Here is an 18,551-nt window from a genome sequence, read left to right as displayed (position 1 = left end):
GCGTCTCCGACCACCATGATCTACTAAGACCTCGATCCGACATAGCCTCGAAATTACCCCTCCGAAGCATCGGAATCAAATGTCGTCATTCAACCTGTCAGCAACACTACACGTCTTTCACCTCCTTACTCAACCACAAAATCTAATTCCGGCCCTGCGTGTCCCAACGTTTGCAGACCTACCCATTCCACTCAGCCAGGCCCTCACAACAACATCAGGCATCCGCCCAGATATTCGCGCTCTCGTTCTCGACAAAGACAACTGCTTTGCAGAACCAGACTCCTCAGTAATTTACCCGGCGTATAAAGATCACTTCAAACGTCTCAGAGAAGCATACCCTTGCGACAAGATTTTAATCGTTAGCAACACAGCTGGCACGAGATCCATGGACCCAGAATTTAGACTCGCGGACGCGTTGGAGCGGGAAACGGGCGTTCGCGTGCTACGGCATCGTGCTAAGAAGCCAGATCCGGAATGTATTGATGAGATCATGGATTTTTTTCTCAAGTCTCCTAGCGCCGGGGTCGAGAAGGCGAGTCAAGTCGCGGTGGTTGGAGATCGGATATTGACTGATATTGCGATGGCGAATCGGATGGGGGCGTGGGGTGTGTGGGTAGAGAAAGGGGTGGTCCCCATGAATACGCTGCCTATACGGTTAGAACAAGCCTGGCTGAGGAAGGTGGAGAACTCGGGATATAAAGGTGTCGGGCCCTTGTAAAATATAATGTAAGATAGCTAGACAGCAGATTATTACAATAACTATACATAAACAACTGTAAATCATTCTACATCTACGCTCATATATACATATCGGAATAACGGTGCAATTGTAACAAAATCAACCCAATATATCAAATGCCATCACGCCAGTTCGTATACCTAACACTACAAGAAGCAGAAAAACATAATCAGAAATATACATAAAACATATAGCACAGGTATTTAATAGCATATATATATATCCCAACATAAATCAAACACTAATCATATACAACTTTTCGCTCACTGAAAGGTCAAATAAGAAAATTGAGAAACAAGCACCGTTATAAGAAATGATCAAAACACTTGGAGCAAGTTCATGGTTGTCCACCAGCACCGCCACTAATACCTAACATACCAAACGCCACTAACTCGTCCTCGTTCTGCATCTGAGACTCGGTAAGAGAGACACCTTCCATTGCGGTATTAACGAAGTTCGTCTGGACAATCTCCGCTCTACCATTATCCGGCAGCACAATTTGCTCTCTACCACCATGAGCGGAGATATCACCCCCAAAGACACCTGGAATATCCATATTATATCCTTGGGTCGTAGGGTACACGCCACTAGTCCGATCGACCCACATATTCGTCATGGTATACGGATTCATGTTCACCGTATGACCAGTCAGTCCCGTCGCGCTAGCCGTTTGTGAAACGCTAGGGACAACCCCAATTGACGGCTGCATTAATGGCGTCCCCAGCACACCGGGACCATGAAATCCGGTAACGGGCCTGTCCGAGGCAGCAGACAGAGGATATGAATACACATCGAAATATTGGGCGTCAGACATGTCAACCCGTAACGGCTCATTGGCTGTCGGAGTCGATGCCGCAGGTGATAGGTCTGGCTGCAAACCTATCATACTAGAAGACACTGAAGATGTAGCTACAGGAGTGGCGCCCATCGATACAGACAGTGACACTGGGATCTGCGCAGACATGCCAGTTGGAGGCGACGTGTGCTGGGACACCGACGGAGCGTGCTGAACACCGGGATGGAAAGGAAACCCAGGCGCCAGTGCGGGACCGAGATATGAGAAATCTATTGCCACCGGGACCGAGCGACTTCTCGTCCGTCGATGAGTCAAATGAGACGGCTGTCCATGCGGCGGGAATCCAAACGATTCATCAGGGTATCCGCGCGACGCTAGCGCAGACAATGAAGTCGGTATCGAGGTAGGTGCATTCGTGGCCAAAGGCGAAACTGGCGCTGACGTAGTAAACGACGAAGTATTGACAAGCTTAGAGCTACTTGAGGTTGTGTTGCTGTTTGTGCTACCACTACTGTTACTCCGAACAGTCCGGCTTTTTGTCGCATCGGTTTTCAAGCATAATAATTCAGATAGTTGTTGCTCAAGAACCTTCAGTGGTCCAGTCAATCGGTGTTCCATCACTTTTGAAGCCTGCTGGTCCTCAGTGAAATCCTCCGTATCAAACCATCCGCCATTCAAACTAGCCAATTCCATGAAAAATTGAGGTGGCCGGGCTAAAATGACGACGATATCACCCATTTCCGGACTATTGTCCTCCTCTGAAAGAATCTTTTCATCTTCACCTTCTTTCGCCTCGGATTTGACTTCGCGGTGTTTCTGAGTATGGCCCTCAACGTAGATCTGTTTCACATAGGAAAATGGATACTCAATCTTAAAACCTATCGAATCGTTGTTGATGTAGTACGTGAATCTACTTTGAGAAGGAGAATAGAAAATTACTAGGTCCATGGCTGTACATCCAACACGTCTCCATGTTCCAATACTAAGTGACCGACAAGTAAATCTGTTGACTAGGGTTTTCGCATGTGCACTTTGTGGAACCTCCGACGGTGTGACAATCGTTCCTCCCGAGCCAGGAAGAAGAAAAGAGTGGTTCGCCATACCGCTGAAACTAGCTGAGCGTCCCAAGGCGGACCTGGGGCCAGTCAATCCAAAGGCGCGGGCGAAATACGCGCTAGACGAGTTGGAGCCTGGTCCGGTCGACTGTACTGCAAGATAATGTTTCATTGAATCGGGAATCAAACCTGTATCTCCACCGGTCTCGATAGATTTCTTCGCCAATAATTTAATTTTTGCGCGTCTGACTTTGCGTAAGTAGATGCCGCGAAGCGATGAGGCATTTTCACAAAGCGAAAAAATACCACAGATACATTGTGAGCATACCTGTTTTGAAACCAAATTTGGACTGATCGTTCAGTCATATTGATTTGTTCCGCAATCCGCAATCGAGTTTTGCCGTTTGGCGCGGGATTAATGGAAAACTCATTCTCGAGAATTGCAAGTTGCTCCGCAGTGGCGCGTTGGCGTTTATTATTCTTCTGTTGCTGAGTGAGAGTAGACTTTCTAGACGATCCTCGCCGTGAAAGCGAAGGTTGGGATGTGGGGGTTGTCGTAGTGCCTACATTTGAAGCCGAGGTATTGTTAGAGTCGGAGAGGGAGCCTGACGAGCGAGCACCGCTAGGAGTCATGGCAGCATCCGTATCGGCGTTTGATGATGCTGGTGAAAGGGTCGCGAAGTCGTCCAGGATGGATTCATCTGTTTGTGCCGTGAATTCATCAAAAATCCCGTCGGCTGGTGCGCTGTCAACAACCCCGTGAAGCTTATGCGGACCTATCGGACTCAAAGGATCATGTAAGGATCCTGCTGACTCCATATTCACATCCATTTATAATATTGTAACCGTATATTGTAAGGTGTAGAGAAAACTGAGATCGTAATAAGCAGAAAATGATGATCTGGAAGTATGTGATGAAAAACTGAACGAATGACTTTGGATGAGATGCCGATGAATCTAGGTTAAGTAGTCGACGGAATTGTGAAAGGAATGGCGAACAGTTGGAAGAATTAAGAAAGCAAAGAACAATTAAGGAGAGGACGGCTCTTTACGGAGCCAAGGAGGAAAACGCAGCAAAAACGAGGGGCGAGCCGACAAAATGTCAGTATCTAGATATTAACGTCGATGAGCAGACATTTAAGAATCGCCAGCAGTCGTCGAAGTTGGAGCGACACGTTGAACAAAGACGCGGAAGCTGGAAAATAGCGTAGCGGTCAGAGCAACCTGACGATGGTCGACCGATGGTAAGGAAGGAACGGCGGGAAGAGTAACAAGAAAGAGGAGTATGCTAGACTCAAAAGGGGCGTTTAACGTAGATATCATCTGCCGGGGCGAACAAGATGGGGCCTTCATTGGTACAGGCAGTTGTGGGTCGACCCGCTCGACAAGTTTCTGCGCGGGTTTAAGATCAGGAGGAGCACAGAGTGGCAATAGGCGGTGCAAGATAATGACCCGCTGTGAAGCAGTTTACGGGTCATTCAAATATTATGCAGCGAAATTGTGTAATGGGAATTTACGGCGCTAAGCGGAGCAGGTCTTATACATTTGAGCCAGTCGATAGATCGCACGCACTTTCCGCGAGTTCGTTCTCAGCGCGGCGGTTCATGAACCAGATCTATAAACGATAGCCAGAGTCCTTCAGGTCTTTCCTGTCCTTTCCTGTCCTGCCTTGTCCATAAGTATTGTCCATCGAGCGGGTATGGATCGACATTCATGCACAATGCGGGACTTTGGAAAGAGGCGTCAGTGCTTTCAAATAGCCTCAGTGCCTGCATTAGCTGCCTCACCTGGGCAACAAGCCTCAGCCAGGCAACTGGTAACTTCAACGTTGCCGACTCGCCTCTTCTTTATCTACAGTATGATATATACTTTAGGGTATCTGTCACTTTCACTGGCAGCCGAAGGCACTGTCATAGACAGCTCGCTGATCGCGATCGCGATTGGTATAGGTATTTAAAGACTATCGATATGCGCATATCCGATATAAGTAGTTTGTCTGTCCCATAGTAATCCGTCACAGTTAAGGATGCCATGTCCCAGAGTGACAATAATATGGATTTAAGAAAATTTATAAAATATTCGGAACAGCCAATAACCATACAGATAGGGGCCATCAATTATTGGCCCAAGATTGATTGGGATCCAAGTTCCTGCTTAGTCTCTAGAGTCAGATTAACTACCCAGTAACGACAAATGATAGGTGTCATCGACAGATCGTGACTAGCATAATTATGACGGGTCCAATGCGACAATCGCCACCGGCTAGCAACAGAAGATTGAGAGATCAAAATGCTTCCAAGTTTCTAAACCTAAACTCCCTTGGCTATCCGGATACATTTTGGGAGGTGTGCTTAAAAAAAAAAAACCGCCTCCGGTAAAATCGAAACTAGAATGTGACTCCGGCGAAGCGAGAGCGTTGTGATTTTGTGACTCGAGGTCCCACACTAGTCAGCGTTTTCACCTTCCAATTAACTAACTTTCAAGTTGCCACATTCAACAGGTCCTATCATAATAGCAAGCAATAGTGCCACTCGCTTGCACGTTGAAGAACACAGTTTGATCACATCTACGAATAACGTAATATTTTCTCCCAACAGAACGTTCCTTGTACCGGGAAAGTCCGGTAGTTAAAACCCTTACCCGATGTTCTGTAGTGGATGTATGCTCTGGGACGATTCAATAATACGGTGCCAACTTACGCATTGATTGTATATTGTGTATCGCGTCAGTGCCTTTTTACATTTGCATAGATTGGGACATTCTTTTAGGTGGCATTTAGCTTATGAGCATATTCTTGCTCGCTCGGTGATGCCATCAACACATATTAGCATGCCATTCCATACTCAATTGGCAGCAACTACTGTCGAGCCGATAATATCAAATCAATAAAAGTATTCAGTTGTCGACTTGTCGTACGATTTTGAATGTCAAAATAATTTATCCAGATCCAACATGTACATCAACTACATATATAAGTTCTTTGCAAGCAATTGTTATGCGCTGGCCATTATGCACTTACTGCCGTAAACGCTCCCACGGTTCTCCCATGCAAGTTCGCGACTGTCCGCGGCCTTCGCACTTCTCCAGCCAGATTGATATCCAATAAATCATTTTGCACACATACCACACATACTCAACAATGGCATTTTCTCTGTTTGGTGGCAGTGATAAGAAAGATTCCGGCGTCGCACCTGTTTCCGGCGATTCTTCAAATGTGAATTCGATAAAGGAAAACCTACAAGCTCAGATCTTACAGGAGATTGCGCTTACAAACGCAACTGAACTCATTAGCGTATGTCGTTCTTTTGTATAGTGATGAAAACGTTCGGAAAGGAATAGTCGGCTTTCATGTTCGCAATGGAATTACTACAATGTTCGAGATACTTACTCGCGTCATTAGAAAATATCAAATAATTGCTACGAAAAATGCATTCTGAATCCCGGATCGTCACTGTCGGCGGCCGATGCTGTATGTCTCATATATATAATTTCTATGCAATCCACTATACTAACGCGACAGCAAAAGGCATGCTTAGATCAGTGTTCGGAGAAGTACATCCAAGCCTGGAACACTATCTCACGGAGATATCTTGCTCGCGTACAATCAGAATCGAGGAATTAAATATCTACACGTTTGGTGCTCCCGGATTAGCAAAAGTGCACGTTTGATGTAGGCGCTGGGAGTTGCAAACGGAGTTAATGTAAATAGGAGATGTTACATACATGTGGAGTCATGATGGATGATTGTAGAAGAGCTAAGACAAACCGATTTGGCAGGATATAACAATGTACATAAACTATCCGAACATATTCTGCAAATACGAGTAATACTGGGACGAGTGTTGGACAACATCTGCTGTTGGTATAACTTTACAGCTTGTTTTTTTGGTGACACTTCTCACTCGTGACAGCACTGAGCACAGTATATAACTTTCTCTATATATAACAGTGTTAACAGGCAATAGTTATCGTGATATGTGCGGTATAGTATGTGGTTGAATCGTAAGGAGAGTCGTATTCGTATGTGCCTATGTGCCTATGTGCCGATCTGGTAGCCGCAGTTTCTTGTAGCGAGCATGCTTGATGACGATTGCTTCCCCTGACCGAGTGAGCCAGTTGGTGCTCATCAGTCACTTTCCGGTGGTTGTACGCCACGTTTCGCTCGTATTATTTCTTTTTCTTGTATACCGGCATATTTCTTGCGTCTTCCGCTCTTCCAAAAACAACCCCGCAATGTCCCCATTATCAACTACTGTTCCTCTCTTCTCTATACAGCCAAACTTCCTCGATGTCCTAGCCGACGTCCAGTCAGGCAATACCCAAAAAGATAGCTTCTACATCTCCTGCTTCGTCAACGACAAGTCAGTGCACGGGACTGTTGACGTATACCGTTCCGGATCAGAAGTCGTCTTGCGCGGCAAGGACGGCTTTGATGTCCAAGTGGAGACTCACAAGGTACGGTCGCCCCCTTTGCCAACAGAGTTGATCTGGTGCTAATCCATACATAGCCCGCGCTAACTGTATCGTGCCCGGAGCTAAATGTCTCAAATGTCCTTATCAAGTCTCCAAAATCCCAGATATCCGTGCATAATCGTAAGTGTTGTACTATATACTGCTGAACAGATAACCTAAGACCGGGCAGCGAAAGGCATAGAAACGTTCGACATCTCGCCACAGGGCGAGCTCTACGTCGTTGGTGGTCCAAATGGAGAGCTATCACTGAGTTCAATTACAGACGACGGTGCGTTCACCAGGTCGCTAGACGGGCATTTGACATATGTCACCAAAGTTCTTTTTTTCCCATCTGGCCAGGTCGTTCTCAGTGCCGGTGGAGACATGCAGATCAAACTGTGGAGCGCAGCAGATGGGTCAAATCCTCGGACTTTCCTCGGTCATAAGCGAGCCGTGACTGACTTAGCCATGATTGGCCGCGGTCGTAATTTTTTATGTAAGTTATCCGAGCGCTCTGTCCGCAAGCGATGGACTGACTGTGATTATAGCGGCTTCCAAAGATGGCACAGTGAAGCTATGGTAATAATTGATGATTTAATTCTTTTAAACCTGCTGTTCTTACATTACGTATTTAGGGAATGTGGTAGCGGCAGTTTAATCCACTCCTTCACAAATCCGCTAGACATTCCAATAGAACCCACAACGATGGCGGTTTCGAAGCGGCATGATGGCATATCAGCAGCGCCATCCTCACCCCTAGAGTTCGAAACGGACGACAAGTTATTGACAATTGGATACGACAATGGCGATATCGCTATATATGGTCTGTCGACCAAGAACGTGTTGGCGTCGATACCGACGAAAAGCGTGGATAGTGAGATTTCGCATATCGATGTCGTCGATGACCGAATCTTTGTCGCTCGGGGAAAGAACTCCGAGATATGGGATCTTCGATCCCTGACAGTCCCGTTAGAAACTATAAGCCTGCCATCACCAATCGTCGGCATGGGCGCGTCCGCTGTCAATTCAGTTGCATTTGCGACTCAGATTGGCACACCGGTCATATTTGAGGATCATAAAGTATTGTATTACGCTGCCGGATTTGGCGACAGCACAATCGTCGGTGTTAAAAATCGGAGGCGGTCGGATGGTATTTACTTTGCCGGGAAAAATGGGAGCATTAAACGGTATTAGGGCATTTGTCATGTATATACTCGCTAAATTCATTAGTAGCCACTTAATATTTCACCGGGTAAAAATCAAAGTATGTTGATCAAACTATAGTACAAGTATAGCTAATGCACAAACCCAGTCTATGTAAACGAGTCCCCTAATTGTCAACACCAATTTTTCGCTTGTCTCCTACTCGCTGAGACGGTGTTACCCCGAGGCTATCATCCGTAAGTCGCCGCTCTCGGTCCCGTTCCCTTGCCCGTCTGGCATCTTCCTCCTGTCGATTTCTTCGCTTCCAAAATTCGCGGATCCTCAAATGGGCATCCAATAATTCCTGTTTCGTTACCCCATCTTTTACCGACATGACAATCTTCTCCACGATTGATATATGGTTCGGCGTGGGCTTATCGTCCCTAAACCGCAGATACCTCCACGCATTCCGTTCCCGATCCAGCACACACTCAACTATCCGTTCATCGAGTGGTTCATTTAGAGCTTTTAATTCGTCCCACTCTTCCGGCGTTAAGTATAACTCTCCATATGGCTTATATGTCTTATCCCCACACCAAACTGACAAAATCGTAGTCGGCTGCGCGTCATAGTCGATATACGAATCATTCTCATCGTCCTCGTCCGTGAAAATCGGAAAGTGGAGAGTCAGTCTGAAATCGATCGAATTCTCATCTGACGGCTTCCATTTTAGTATTTTCTCGTCCGTGCCGAAGACGTATGGCATGAGCCGCGACGTGAAAATAAGACCATCCGTGCCATGCTTAAGGTTCGGAATTATTTCATTCCAGAGCTGCGGTAAGGCGTATGAGACTTGCATGTTCTTGAATTCGATTAAGAACGGAAAATATTGGACTTCCTCCGGGAATTGTTTGCACAGCGCCTCATATGGTTTGTATACAAGCTCTCTGAAATACCCTAGCCGTTTGTCTAGTGTTCGCTCCGTCAGTAATTTCCCGTCAATAACCAATGAATCGAAAACTAGGAATTTCATGAGCTCTTGTCCATTGCCCATGTCGTCGATGATCAATTCGCCGTCAACCAAGCAATCGGTATGGAACTTTTGAATGTCGTCCTGTAGAGGGAAATGTAGTCCTTGAATATAATAAAAATCGTTTTTCCGGTCAATAAGGTATGTTGCCTCCGCGCCATTTACTGCTGTAAAGTACATCAAACATCGAATCCCATCTGATTTCTCGCACACAAAGTAACTATCGCTATGTCAGTCATTCCCAAACCACCCCGGAATCCAAATAAAGAGAAGCAATCCAACATACTCTTCCCTCTCTAAATTCTCTATGATGTGCTTTTTCAAGAACGACACGGGCTGTGCACCAGGAAACGAGGTGCTATGTCGCTTCAATAGACGGGCGACCTCAAGCCGCAGACCTTCCGCGTATTGCGGTGGCGCTTTGTCGCCCGGGATGGTTGGAACAGAACCTGGCATGTAAGCACGGCTTCTACCGTTTAACCTCAGTCGACGAGATCAGAATAAGTAGTTGTGCGTCGTGGTGTGGTGGAGGACAAATCGGAAGTTACTGTAACGGACTCGTCAAAGTGCGTGTGTTTTCCGTTGTAAAAAACAAGAATTAATTCCGAATTAAAAGTGATTAAAAAGGACTTTATAATGTGGGGAATCGCCAATGAGTAGGGCGCAGTAGCGGAGGCAGAATGCAGCTCTGGTTGTCGAAAATCAGGAGGCTCATCACCAAGGGTGCAAACGGTGGTAGTGAGTAGAGGACGATGAGCTGAACCTTAAAATCATAACTCCGCGCCATCCCTTATAAGGAACCTGAGACTCTGACAGTAACGATATCCGGTGAATGGTTCACTTCCGCACGGCTTACACACTTTATTATTAAAATACTATTTTCAATGTCGACTCCGAAATTTGGTGGGCTGAAGATACAGAAGAAAACACCTCAAGGACAATCAACCGGCATATCGAGCACCGCGAGCCAAGAACAGAAACGCTCCATTTTTGGCTACGATCCTCTAGAAGACGATGACGATGAAGATGTTGACTCTGGCGATGTTAAACCACTTGAGCCAAACCGACGTCTGAAACTGCCGTCTCGGAATAAGACGACTGAATATACCCGGAACCGCGTCAACACCGACATTGTCGCCCAATCTATGCGAAATGCTCAGGTCGCGGAAACATATGGGGCTGAGGACGCATCCATATATGCGTACGATGAGATCTACGATACCATGAAAGCAGCCGAGAAGTCTGTTCGAGCGGAACTAACCGGTGATGGCGAGAAAAATAGAAACCGCCAGTCGAAATATTATGACAATTTGCAGGAGTCTTTGAAAGTGCGTACGCAGGACCGTATGATGGCGAAAGATCGATTAAATAAGAGGGAGCGTGAAGAAGAGGGTGACGAGTTTGCTGGCACGCAAGTGTTTGAGTCTGCTGCATATAAGAAGCAGAAAGCAGAGATCGAACGGATGAAGAAAGAAGAGGAGGAGAGAGAAGGTACGCGAAGTTTACCTTAGCTCCCGTCTTATAACACCGAACTAACCAGTGCTACAGAAAAGGAGAAAAAGAACAAGCGAAGGGGTTTGTCAACAATCTACCATAAGGTGTTGTCACAAAGTGAAGGTGCACACGAAGTCCAAGTCAGAGCTGCTGCCGCGGCGGCTGCTGTTCAAGCAGCTAGCAAAAGTGCACCGGTTAATGCAGGCAGGAAGGAAGACGACAAAAAGACCTAAGTATGTTTCCATAATCTACCGATGGGGGATTTGTGGGACGCCAAAATGTTACCGGAAGCTGCTACGTGGCATCCCAGATTTCTCTGACAGTCAAATTACCTTGTTTAATTCTTGATGATGAGGTCAAGTCGTAGTTGTTCACTACAAGAAGCCGGTTGCTCTATTGCATTGCGACAGTGATTTATTCAAGTTCACGCTTACTTCTTTTCAATAAATGGTAAGCCAGCGGCCTCTCGAAGGACACCATAAATCGACGTTATGTCGCCGTTGACGCCTAACTCCTCCTTGACGGACGCAAGATGCTTCGCCGCAATCTCGGTAACGGGCAGGGTAGTTCCAGAGGACTTGGCGAGGCTCAGAGCGTGTCTATGATTGTTAGTATTCATACTTGAATGTAAACCTGCGACAATCTTGTATATTTGACAGAAATCAGAAAGATTAAGGAATCCGCACCTGGCATCTTTAGCGGCGAGATCGACGGCGAAGAGCGGCTGCTCTCGAACATAATCGCCAGTCGTCAATCGCTTGCTGTAAGGCAAATAAGGTGACTGGCCAAACAAAGCAGTAATGAACTTCTCAAAATTTTCAGTTCCAAGGCCCGACTTCTCAGCAAGGACGTGACCTTCAGACAAAGCCTCAACCATACCAAGAATGATAGTGTTTCCAGTGATCTTGAGGGTCAACGCCTTGCCAACGTCAGGATCGTCCGAGAGGTCGATAACTTGACGTCCCATAACACCGACCATATAAGGCTGAACCTTCTCAATGGCAGCCTTTGATCCAGAAGTAACGAAGACGAGAGCACCAGCAGCGGCGGCAGCAGGAGCGCCGAAGACTGGTGAGGCAACGAAGTCAGCACCAGTCGCCTTGGTAACTTTCTCGAGCTGACGGGTAGTGTCGGGGTGAATTGTGCTACACTCGGAGAAGACTTTGCCTTTTACTCCACCGGGGATCTTAAGAGCGATATCGTAGACACTAGTAATTGCCTCGTCATTGCTGACGCAAGAGAAAATAATATCTGACTTGCTGACAGCATCTTCGATTGATGTAGCAACAGTAATATTTTTTCCCGCCGCAAACGCCTCAGATTTCTGGGTCGAGCGATTCCAGATGATAAGGGGCGAGTCCAGGTTTCCTTTCGTGGTCAGGTTGTGGATCATACCCTGCAGCACATTAGCTCAGTACATTGTGAAATTCCTCAATTGGCCCCCTCATTCCACGGTGATTCTCGAGAAATTCAAAAAATCAATGATATCTCGCGCCGTTCTTCCGTCTCATTAATTCAAACGCTGCGACAATAACATCATGACGTAGGGCAATTTACCTGACCCATGTTCCCCAACCCCAAGAACGCGACTTGAACCATTTTGCCTGAATTGTTGATTGTAACGTTATATTCTTGGTCTTGTTTCGTGGTAGAGGATGTATCAAAAGATTTGATCGACAAGGTCGAGGAGCGTGCTTGGGAGTGCAAGACGAGTGGAATACACTTCAAAAACCCAGTAGCGTTTCCTTGAAAATAAGCAAGCATATTTTGTTGGAAACTGAGTACCGAGAAGGAGACGAGCCTCATCGCGCGCCACACTATTACTATTACTACTAATGTAGTAAAGGCGTGACGGCTCTTTGGAGCATCCCGTGGATGCTCATTCTTGTGTAGATTTTTCTCTACTACCTGGTTGGCTGTCTGTAACGAACAAATCTATTTCTAAGAACGCGATCGCATTCGGGATATCTGGAAAAGAGTTTATCGCTTATATTTATCGGTAGGTCTTCAGCTAGCTAAGCTGGCCATACAACAGTATCCCCGAGGCACACACAGCGCGTCCAGTAAGCCTGCAGCTAGTTCAGTAATTTACGATGACCTCTTGTTCAGCTGCCTATTTATCCGACTGACATCACAAAGCCATGTGTTTTTGATTTGACCGTAGTGCGCTGTCTAAGGTTTTGAAATCGCCGAGGTATGTTAAATATACAAAGTCCTTGTTGTGGAACAGCACTCGATTGAGGGAAGTATGCCCAACCACTGCTTAAATTACACAGTAGGAATATTTGAAGCGGTCATGAAATAATCAGTTCGAGCCTCCCAGGCGGGATCGCAAGGATAACGGACTCTTGGAACGAATCAACGATAACTAAAAACTTCTGGCAACCGCCGTCATTTCACGTAACCATGATTTTGTGGGAACGAAACAGGGCGCAATATTTAAGCTATATATATTGTCATTATGCGGGTGGTGCGAAAGTAATCACAACCATCTCGCATAACCTTTGCCGACACAATAAAATATGTGTTTCTCTGGAATATTTATATTTCACGTCCAAGGGACAAGGATATACATCTTCCTGAGATACCTTGTCATCTTTTCAGTACTACTACAATGGATTGTATGAACACTTACTTCAGTTGAAGAACAAACAATCGCAGCTAAATTCCAAACACCAATGTACTCAGCTAGTACGCATCGGATTCCAGCGAAACGCGGAATTGCCGATGCGACGTTCATTAGTCTCTATTTAGGTAGCCAGCTAGACTTACTGCAAAATTAAGTCGCGGATTAGAATGGTGCAATTGTTGAAACCGCGGACCACCCAGTACTCGATCTAGAGAGGCTAGGAAATTCTAGTCAGTGAACGTACAAGTCAATTAACTGCGAGCAATCTATCGTTTCTTTTGACGACCAAATATAGCTGAACGGTTTCCGTATGAGTCACTGTGTGAGCAACTTCAACTAAGTTACTTAGAGAACTAGTAACTATATCAAACTAATTGGAACCGGTTCGCGACCAACTCAATCTTACATTTGTGCAACGGTTCTAGGACTCGTACCTATTAAAGATATATACCCATATTTTGTATGAATAAAGCTAGAAGACGCCGGGTATATCCGATAAAAGTTACGGTGGCTCTGAGATAAGGCGGCGCGCCGCAGATAAACGTGGAACACAGGGTAACCCCCAAGCAACAAAGAAACTCAGGAGTGAGTTGTCGATTGCATCCAGTCCATAGCTCCCAAATCCTTTTTTGCGAGAACCTGTTGTCGACTACCTTACTCCTCACTCAATTATTTTCCGCCGGTCTTTTATAACGTACATTAAAATCCATTTCGACAACGATTTTGGCCAAGACTTGGTGGAAATCTTTTCCCCTTACAGTTCCCGAGAAATTCTAGTTTCAGCCGCTTGCGGGATCTATTTGCGTGCATGACTGGTAATTAAATTACTCGTTCTTAGTCTGCGGTGCGCTAATTTAACCACGACTAGTAGGGATTCTATATCAAAATCGTAATCAACATGGTCGAACAGGACAACTATCACGACACCAGCTCGGAAATGCGAGACCCTCTATCAACAGATAATGAACAGGAGCAGGAGCAGGAGCCGGAGCCTATCATTCCTATCGCTTATGACTCACGACCGTTTACTCGGTCGTTGCGATTAAATCCAGCCGAAATGAATGAGCCAGCATCTGACACTGACAATGACTCGTTAGCCATTGAACTTGAAACTGATGTTGAGAGCGACGAGGATGAGTTTTTCCCCCGCAAAAGTGTCACGGAGGACTCTCGTCTTTTAGTAGATAATGCTGATGTCAGTGACTATGACACGTCTAAGTTACCCGCGGACTATATTAGTCCCCTTTCACCGAATTGGAGACCTACTCTGCGACTTCGGCTAATTCAGCTGGTTACCTGCACGAACGTTTTCCTTATGGGTTGGGACTCCAGTTGCACTGCGTCCACTTATGCTCTCATCGGCTCTGAGTTTCATGCCGCCAATAACGTGAGCTGGATAAGTACTTCATACCTTATCACGTCTACTGCCTTCCAACCATTGTATGGCCGGTTCTCAGATATTGTGGGCCGCAGAGTATGTTTCATGTTTGCTATCAATGTTTTCTTCTTCGGCACTCTCGGCTGCTCCATGGCTACCTCGCTTTTCACCCTTAATATTGCCCGAGCTATTACTGGTATTGGCGGTGGTGGCTTGGTGACCCTCGGCACAATTATCTTATCCGATATGGTTCCTTTCAGACTCAGAGGTATATATCAGTCTGCTATCAACTTCTGCTGGGGTTTCGGTAGCATTACCGGTGCCTCGACTGCTGGTGCCATTGCAGACGCTTTCGGATGGCGTTTCGTCTTTATTTTCCAGCTTCCAATTTTCCTTGTCTCGATCATCCTCGGATATTTGTATATTATCAATCCTCCTTTTACAGGCATGAGCACACAAAAGGCCATCCAGAATATTGACTTTGGTGGCAGTGTCAGTCTAGTCCTTGGTCTAGCCAGTTTGCTTGCATGTCTGAGCATGGGTGGCAACGAATACGCCTGGACGGATAGTAAAGTCATTGGCTTCGGCGTGGCGGCTCTCGTTCTGCTTTCGGCATTTGTCTTTATTGAAGGTAAAATTGCTAAAATGCCAGTTATGCCATTAAGGATTCTCAAAGGTAGATTGCCAGTCAGCAGCTTGTGCACTACTTTCTTTACTGGTCTTGCCAACAACTCTGTATGTTGATATTTTGAATACGGTCGAATCGCATATCTTAGCTAACGGGATTTAGCAACTTTTTATGCTTCCTCTCTATTTCCAGTCGGTTAATCTTGACACTGCGGCAGTTGCAGGTGCACGACTCATCGTCCCATCGCTTGTTGGTATCGTTGGGTCTATTGCTACTGGTGTCATCATGTCCCGATGGGGTCATCTGTCCAAACTTATGAAGATTGGAACGCTTATTATGTTGACTGGATGCATTCTCGTTTCTACCTTTGGTCCGAACACGCCAACTTGGAAGTACGTCATCTTTATGATGCCTACCCAGTTCGGAAACGCTATCTTGATGCCTGCAACCCTGTTTAGTATGCTCGCGCACTTCTCCCGTGTTGACCATGCAGTTGCCACCGGAACTTGCTATCTTATCCGTTCGATTGGTCTTGTCTTGGGTGTCTCCGTCTCGAATGCCATCAACCAGAACTCTCTCTCGACGATCCTTCCACGCGTACTCGCTAATACACCCAATGGAGGTGAGATTGCCGAGCTAGTCATACACTCAGTTACGGCCATCAAAACGCTTCCCTTTGAAACTCGCGAACTTGTCGTTATGGGATACACAACGTCCCTCCGCCGCTGCTTCCAAGCTTCGGCGCTGTCGTGCTCTATTGCACTCTTTGCATCCATGTTTTGCACTGCATCAACTTTGCATAGAAAGGAAGACGATGAAGAAGAGGCCGGGACGACTGTGCCTACCAGCACAGAAGAGGAGTTCGTATGACGCATCGATATCGAAGCATCTTTTAGAACATGGGGCGCATTTCTGTGTTTTCCTGTGGCATGTGGCATATATTAACGTGGTGGTTGAAAAAAGCTGACCGGCAGGAGTTTTAAATTTTTTTTTTGGTTTTTTAACAAAATATACTTGGGCCTTGTGGAGGAAGTTTTGGTACATGGATTATTTACTGAGATCCCATTTTACTACTTAAGGCATTGAAATCCAATGAAAACGCGTCTCATGTTGATATTTTGCATTGCTTCTATTGTAAGAAGAGGCGCATTAGACAATAATGACTAGAATGTCAAACAGATTTTAATTTCAATTCACTGTAACACTAAAAGAATTAGTAGCTGATACAATGCGGTAGATGTCTCGGCAAAATATTACGAGCCGCAAAACAAAATTGATGATCGGCCCGAGCGATAGTTATGATTGCCAAAAAAAGAAGGCAATATGACATTCCGTATACATTTATACTCCATAATCAAAACCTGCAAAAAAAAGATGAGTGCGAAATGGCCATCAATTTTATTTAATCTTCTTCACACAAGGAATTTCCGGTCACTTTCCTACTACTTCTTACTCATTCTGTCCGCGACCAAATATTCAATTAAGTACGCCAGCTCAGTCATCCTTCTCTCCATTCTCTTCCGCAGTTCAGAATAAGTATAGTTCGGGATCTTCTTCTCAGGTAATGGCCGTTCATTGCCAAGAATGTCAACAATAATCGACTTGCCCTCTAACGCCTTCGGTGCCTCGCAGTCAGCTGCTGGAGTATTTCGTGATATACAATCCTTGATGAATGAATTTATTTCTGAAAAGCTCTTGGATACTGATGGATGAGTTTTTCCGAGGATGTGGAACACATGTGGGAGCCTTTCGTGGTAGTAGACATAGGCTGGGTTACCGGATTCTCTGTAGAACCTCGATAACAAAACTAGAACATTGTTAGCTCAAAGTATCTACAACAAGCACAAGCGCAATATACGTCCAGAATCACGCAGTCGTTCTTCCGACAAAATAATGCATAACGGGCATGATCCCTTCCAGCTTGGTGTAGTAATCGGCGACGCCAAAGGATGTAAGATGGCGTTATTCTCGGCGTAGTGCTATACCAAGTGAGTCAATTAGCTGTTACCATACCAGAGCAAACATCAGACAAACCCAATATCGACCATTTTTAGCTGGCCACGCTTCGCTGGGTTTCAGTTTAGGGTAGAAGTTGGCAGGCGGAATGTAATCGAACTGTTCAATTATCTTGGAACTTTCGGACGGCATGCATCGAGTCATGTCGACCCACGGAGAAATAACGACTGCGCCAACCGGAATTGGGAGACGGGCGGATGCGTCATCACCATATAGAATAACATCGAGAGCTGAAAGAACGAGACAACCGCCTGAGGAATCTCCTGCAAAGACGATACGCGACGGCGTTACTTTGAGGGTCTCGACGACGTAGAGGTAGCTCACAAGGAAGTCGGTTAAAGCGGCAGGTAGCTGTAACAGTTTAGAAGCTTTGAAAACTAACCCATAAAGCAATACATACAGGATTTTGAGGAGACAAGCGATAGTCAAGTGAGAGGACGGCGGCCTGCGTGCTCTCCGCAAATTGTCCGGTGAGAAATCTATAGCTGTCAACAGCCAACGATATCGTAAACACTAATTCAGTAACATACCTGTGGGCAGCTGCTGAACCAAGATAATGAGCACCACCATGCACATAAATAACCACTACGTCATCATCGCCTGGGACAAATTCCTTAAACTTGTCAGAACGCTTCTTGATAACCCACTCTGCTGGCACTTCTACAACGGCAGGATCGGGTATAGTGGGTTCAGTCAGCCCAGCTTCCTTTGTGAGCCTGTCAATTGCAGTTTTGATCTTGCGCTCAAGGAATAAAACATCATCTTCTTGCTCAGGAACAGGAATGACAAATGGTAGTGCTTCTACTTCGTCCGACTGAAAGGGTAGACCTTTTTTTGAGCCCTCTTGAACCTCTTCGACTGTCTTTCCTTCATGGTACATAAACCTCCGCACAATTGAAATCATCATGTGAGTACGAAGGTCCCAGCCGTGCATGGAATTTCTAAGAGAGACAGTATGCATGACAGCCTCGAACATCAAATATGGCGCCATCTTTAAAATTGGAAGTGCTTCCCTGAGCGATCGTTTCGGCTTCATTGCTCGCTTCTCATTGACGCTCTCAGATGCGATCTTAATGCTCGTCGCAGCCGCTGTTCCGGCTGGCACATCGACAACCGACATCACAACGGCAGCTTCAATAGGCGCCTCTATCCGCGCTGCTGATTCAGCGGTGCTCATTGCTTGATTGCTCG

At 46.0% G+C, this 18,551-nt stretch overlaps 9 protein-coding genes across 9 annotated transcripts; 5 read left to right on the top strand and 4 right to left on the bottom strand.

Moving 5' to 3' along the window:
• Nucleotides 1-23: 23 nt before the first annotated feature.
• On the top strand, nucleotides 24-788 carry V1513DRAFT_435266 (mitochondrial PGP phosphatase). Its single transcript, XM_066896586.1, has one exon. It carries the CDS (start codon nucleotides 80-82, stop codon nucleotides 716-718), a length of 639 nt encoding a protein of 212 aa, XP_066756565.1. The 5' UTR covers nucleotides 24-79; the 3' UTR covers nucleotides 719-788.
• Nucleotides 741-3,906, bottom strand: V1513DRAFT_461532 (uncharacterized protein). Its single transcript, XM_066899897.1, has 2 exons — nucleotides 2,919-3,906; nucleotides 741-2,835 (listed from the first exon to the last, which is right to left on the bottom strand). The coding sequence occupies exons 1-2, from the start codon at nucleotides 3,419-3,421 to the stop codon at nucleotides 1,077-1,079; spliced, it is 2,262 nt and encodes a 753-aa protein (XP_066756564.1). The 5' UTR covers nucleotides 3,422-3,906; the 3' UTR covers nucleotides 741-1,076.
• A 1,823-nt stretch (nucleotides 3,907-5,729) lies between these two features.
• Nucleotides 5,730-6,212, top strand: V1513DRAFT_372497 (Tim10/DDP family zinc finger-domain-containing protein; the record flags this gene model as incomplete). Its single annotated transcript, XM_066894778.1, has 3 exons — nucleotides 5,730-5,882; nucleotides 5,991-6,059; nucleotides 6,117-6,212. The coding sequence occupies 3 exons, from the start codon at nucleotides 5,730-5,732 to the stop codon at nucleotides 6,210-6,212; spliced, it is 318 nt and encodes a 105-aa protein (XP_066756563.1).
• A 611-nt stretch (nucleotides 6,213-6,823) lies between these two features.
• On the top strand, nucleotides 6,824-8,236 carry V1513DRAFT_428767 (WD40-repeat-containing domain protein; the record flags this gene model as incomplete). The annotated part of the gene is made up of 5 exons (XM_066896303.1): nucleotides 6,824-7,045; nucleotides 7,099-7,183; nucleotides 7,233-7,538; nucleotides 7,591-7,621; nucleotides 7,678-8,236. 5 exons carry the CDS (start codon nucleotides 6,824-6,826, stop codon nucleotides 8,234-8,236), a joined length of 1,203 nt encoding a protein of 400 aa, XP_066756562.1.
• An 11-nt stretch (nucleotides 8,237-8,247) lies between these two features.
• V1513DRAFT_392841 (mRNA capping enzyme, catalytic domain-containing protein) lies at nucleotides 8,248-9,922 on the bottom strand. The gene is made up of 2 exons (XM_066895301.1): nucleotides 9,502-9,922; nucleotides 8,248-9,435 (listed from the first exon to the last, which is right to left on the bottom strand). Exons 1-2 carry the CDS (start codon nucleotides 9,669-9,671, stop codon nucleotides 8,373-8,375), a joined length of 1,233 nt encoding a protein of 410 aa, XP_066756561.1. The 5' UTR covers nucleotides 9,672-9,922; the 3' UTR covers nucleotides 8,248-8,372.
• Nucleotides 9,890-11,423, top strand: V1513DRAFT_476678 (coiled-coil domain-containing protein 55-domain containing protein). Its single transcript, XM_066900216.1, has 2 exons — nucleotides 9,890-10,706; nucleotides 10,764-11,423. Exons 1-2 carry the CDS (start codon nucleotides 10,100-10,102, stop codon nucleotides 10,940-10,942), a joined length of 786 nt encoding a protein of 261 aa, XP_066756560.1. The 5' UTR covers nucleotides 9,890-10,099; the 3' UTR covers nucleotides 10,943-11,423.
• V1513DRAFT_435255 (NAD binding domain of 6-phosphogluconate dehydrogenase-domain-containing protein) lies at nucleotides 10,887-12,490 on the bottom strand. The gene is made up of 2 exons (XM_066896585.1): nucleotides 11,396-12,490; nucleotides 10,887-11,308 (listed from the first exon to the last, which is right to left on the bottom strand). Exons 1-2 carry the CDS (start codon nucleotides 12,100-12,102, stop codon nucleotides 11,140-11,142), a joined length of 876 nt encoding a protein of 291 aa, XP_066756559.1. The 5' UTR covers nucleotides 12,103-12,490; the 3' UTR covers nucleotides 10,887-11,139.
• A 1,905-nt stretch (nucleotides 12,491-14,395) lies between these two features.
• V1513DRAFT_372392 (major facilitator superfamily domain-containing protein) lies at nucleotides 14,396-16,214 on the top strand (the record flags this gene model as incomplete). The annotated part of the gene is made up of 2 exons (XM_066894773.1): nucleotides 14,396-15,451; nucleotides 15,507-16,214. The coding sequence occupies 2 exons, from the start codon at nucleotides 14,396-14,398 to the stop codon at nucleotides 16,212-16,214; spliced, it is 1,764 nt and encodes a 587-aa protein (XP_066756558.1).
• A 1,507-nt stretch (nucleotides 16,215-17,721) lies between these two features.
• Nucleotides 17,722-18,537, bottom strand: V1513DRAFT_371757 (uncharacterized protein; the record flags this gene model as incomplete). Its single annotated transcript, XM_066894753.1, has 2 exons — nucleotides 17,722-17,839; nucleotides 17,891-18,537. The coding sequence occupies 2 exons, from the start codon at nucleotides 18,535-18,537 to the stop codon at nucleotides 17,722-17,724; spliced, it is 765 nt and encodes a 254-aa protein (XP_066756557.1).
• Between the last annotated feature and the right edge of the window lie 14 nt (nucleotides 18,538-18,551).

Source organism: Lipomyces chichibuensis, assembly GCF_038497645.1.
Source record: "Lipomyces chichibuensis strain CBS 12929 unplaced genomic scaffold V1513scaffold_1, whole genome shotgun sequence".
Lineage (NCBI taxonomy): Eukaryota > Fungi > Ascomycota > Lipomycetes > Lipomycetales > Lipomycetaceae > Lipomyces > Lipomyces chichibuensis.
Note: the sequence above shows the minus strand (reverse complement) of the source record. Positions and strands in the feature narration are given on the sequence as shown.

Coding starts and splice junctions, on each gene's coding strand:
- V1513DRAFT_435266 (XM_066896586.1), top strand. CDS start 80: ATGTCGTCATTCAACCTGTCAGCAACACTACACGTCTTTCACCTCCTT.
- V1513DRAFT_392841 (XM_066895301.1), bottom strand. CDS start 9,671: ATGCCAGGTTCTGTTCCAACCATCCCGGGCGACAAAGCGCCACCGCAA. Junction 9,436..9,501: donor GAGAATTTAGAGAGGGAAGA/GTATGTTGGATT, acceptor ACATAGCGATAG/TTACTTTGTGTGCGAGAAAT.
- V1513DRAFT_476678 (XM_066900216.1), top strand. CDS start 10,100: ATGTCGACTCCGAAATTTGGTGGGCTGAAGATACAGAAGAAAACACCT. Junction 10,707..10,763: donor AGAAGAGGAGGAGAGAGAAG/GTACGCGAAGTT, acceptor CCAGTGCTACAG/AAAAGGAGAAAAAGAACAAG.
- V1513DRAFT_435255 (XM_066896585.1), bottom strand. CDS start 12,102: ATGATCCACAACCTGACCACGAAAGGAAACCTGGACTCGCCCCTTATC. Junction 11,309..11,395: donor CTCGCCGCTAAAGATGCCAG/GTGCGGATTCCT, acceptor TAACAATCATAG/ACACGCTCTGAGCCTCGCCA.
- V1513DRAFT_461532 (XM_066899897.1), bottom strand. CDS start 3,421: ATGGATGTGAATATGGAGTCAGCAGGATCCTTACATGATCCTTTGAGT. Junction 2,836..2,918: donor CAAATTTGGTTTCAAAACAG/GTATGCTCACAA, acceptor ACGCAAAGTCAG/ACGCGCAAAAATTAAATTAT.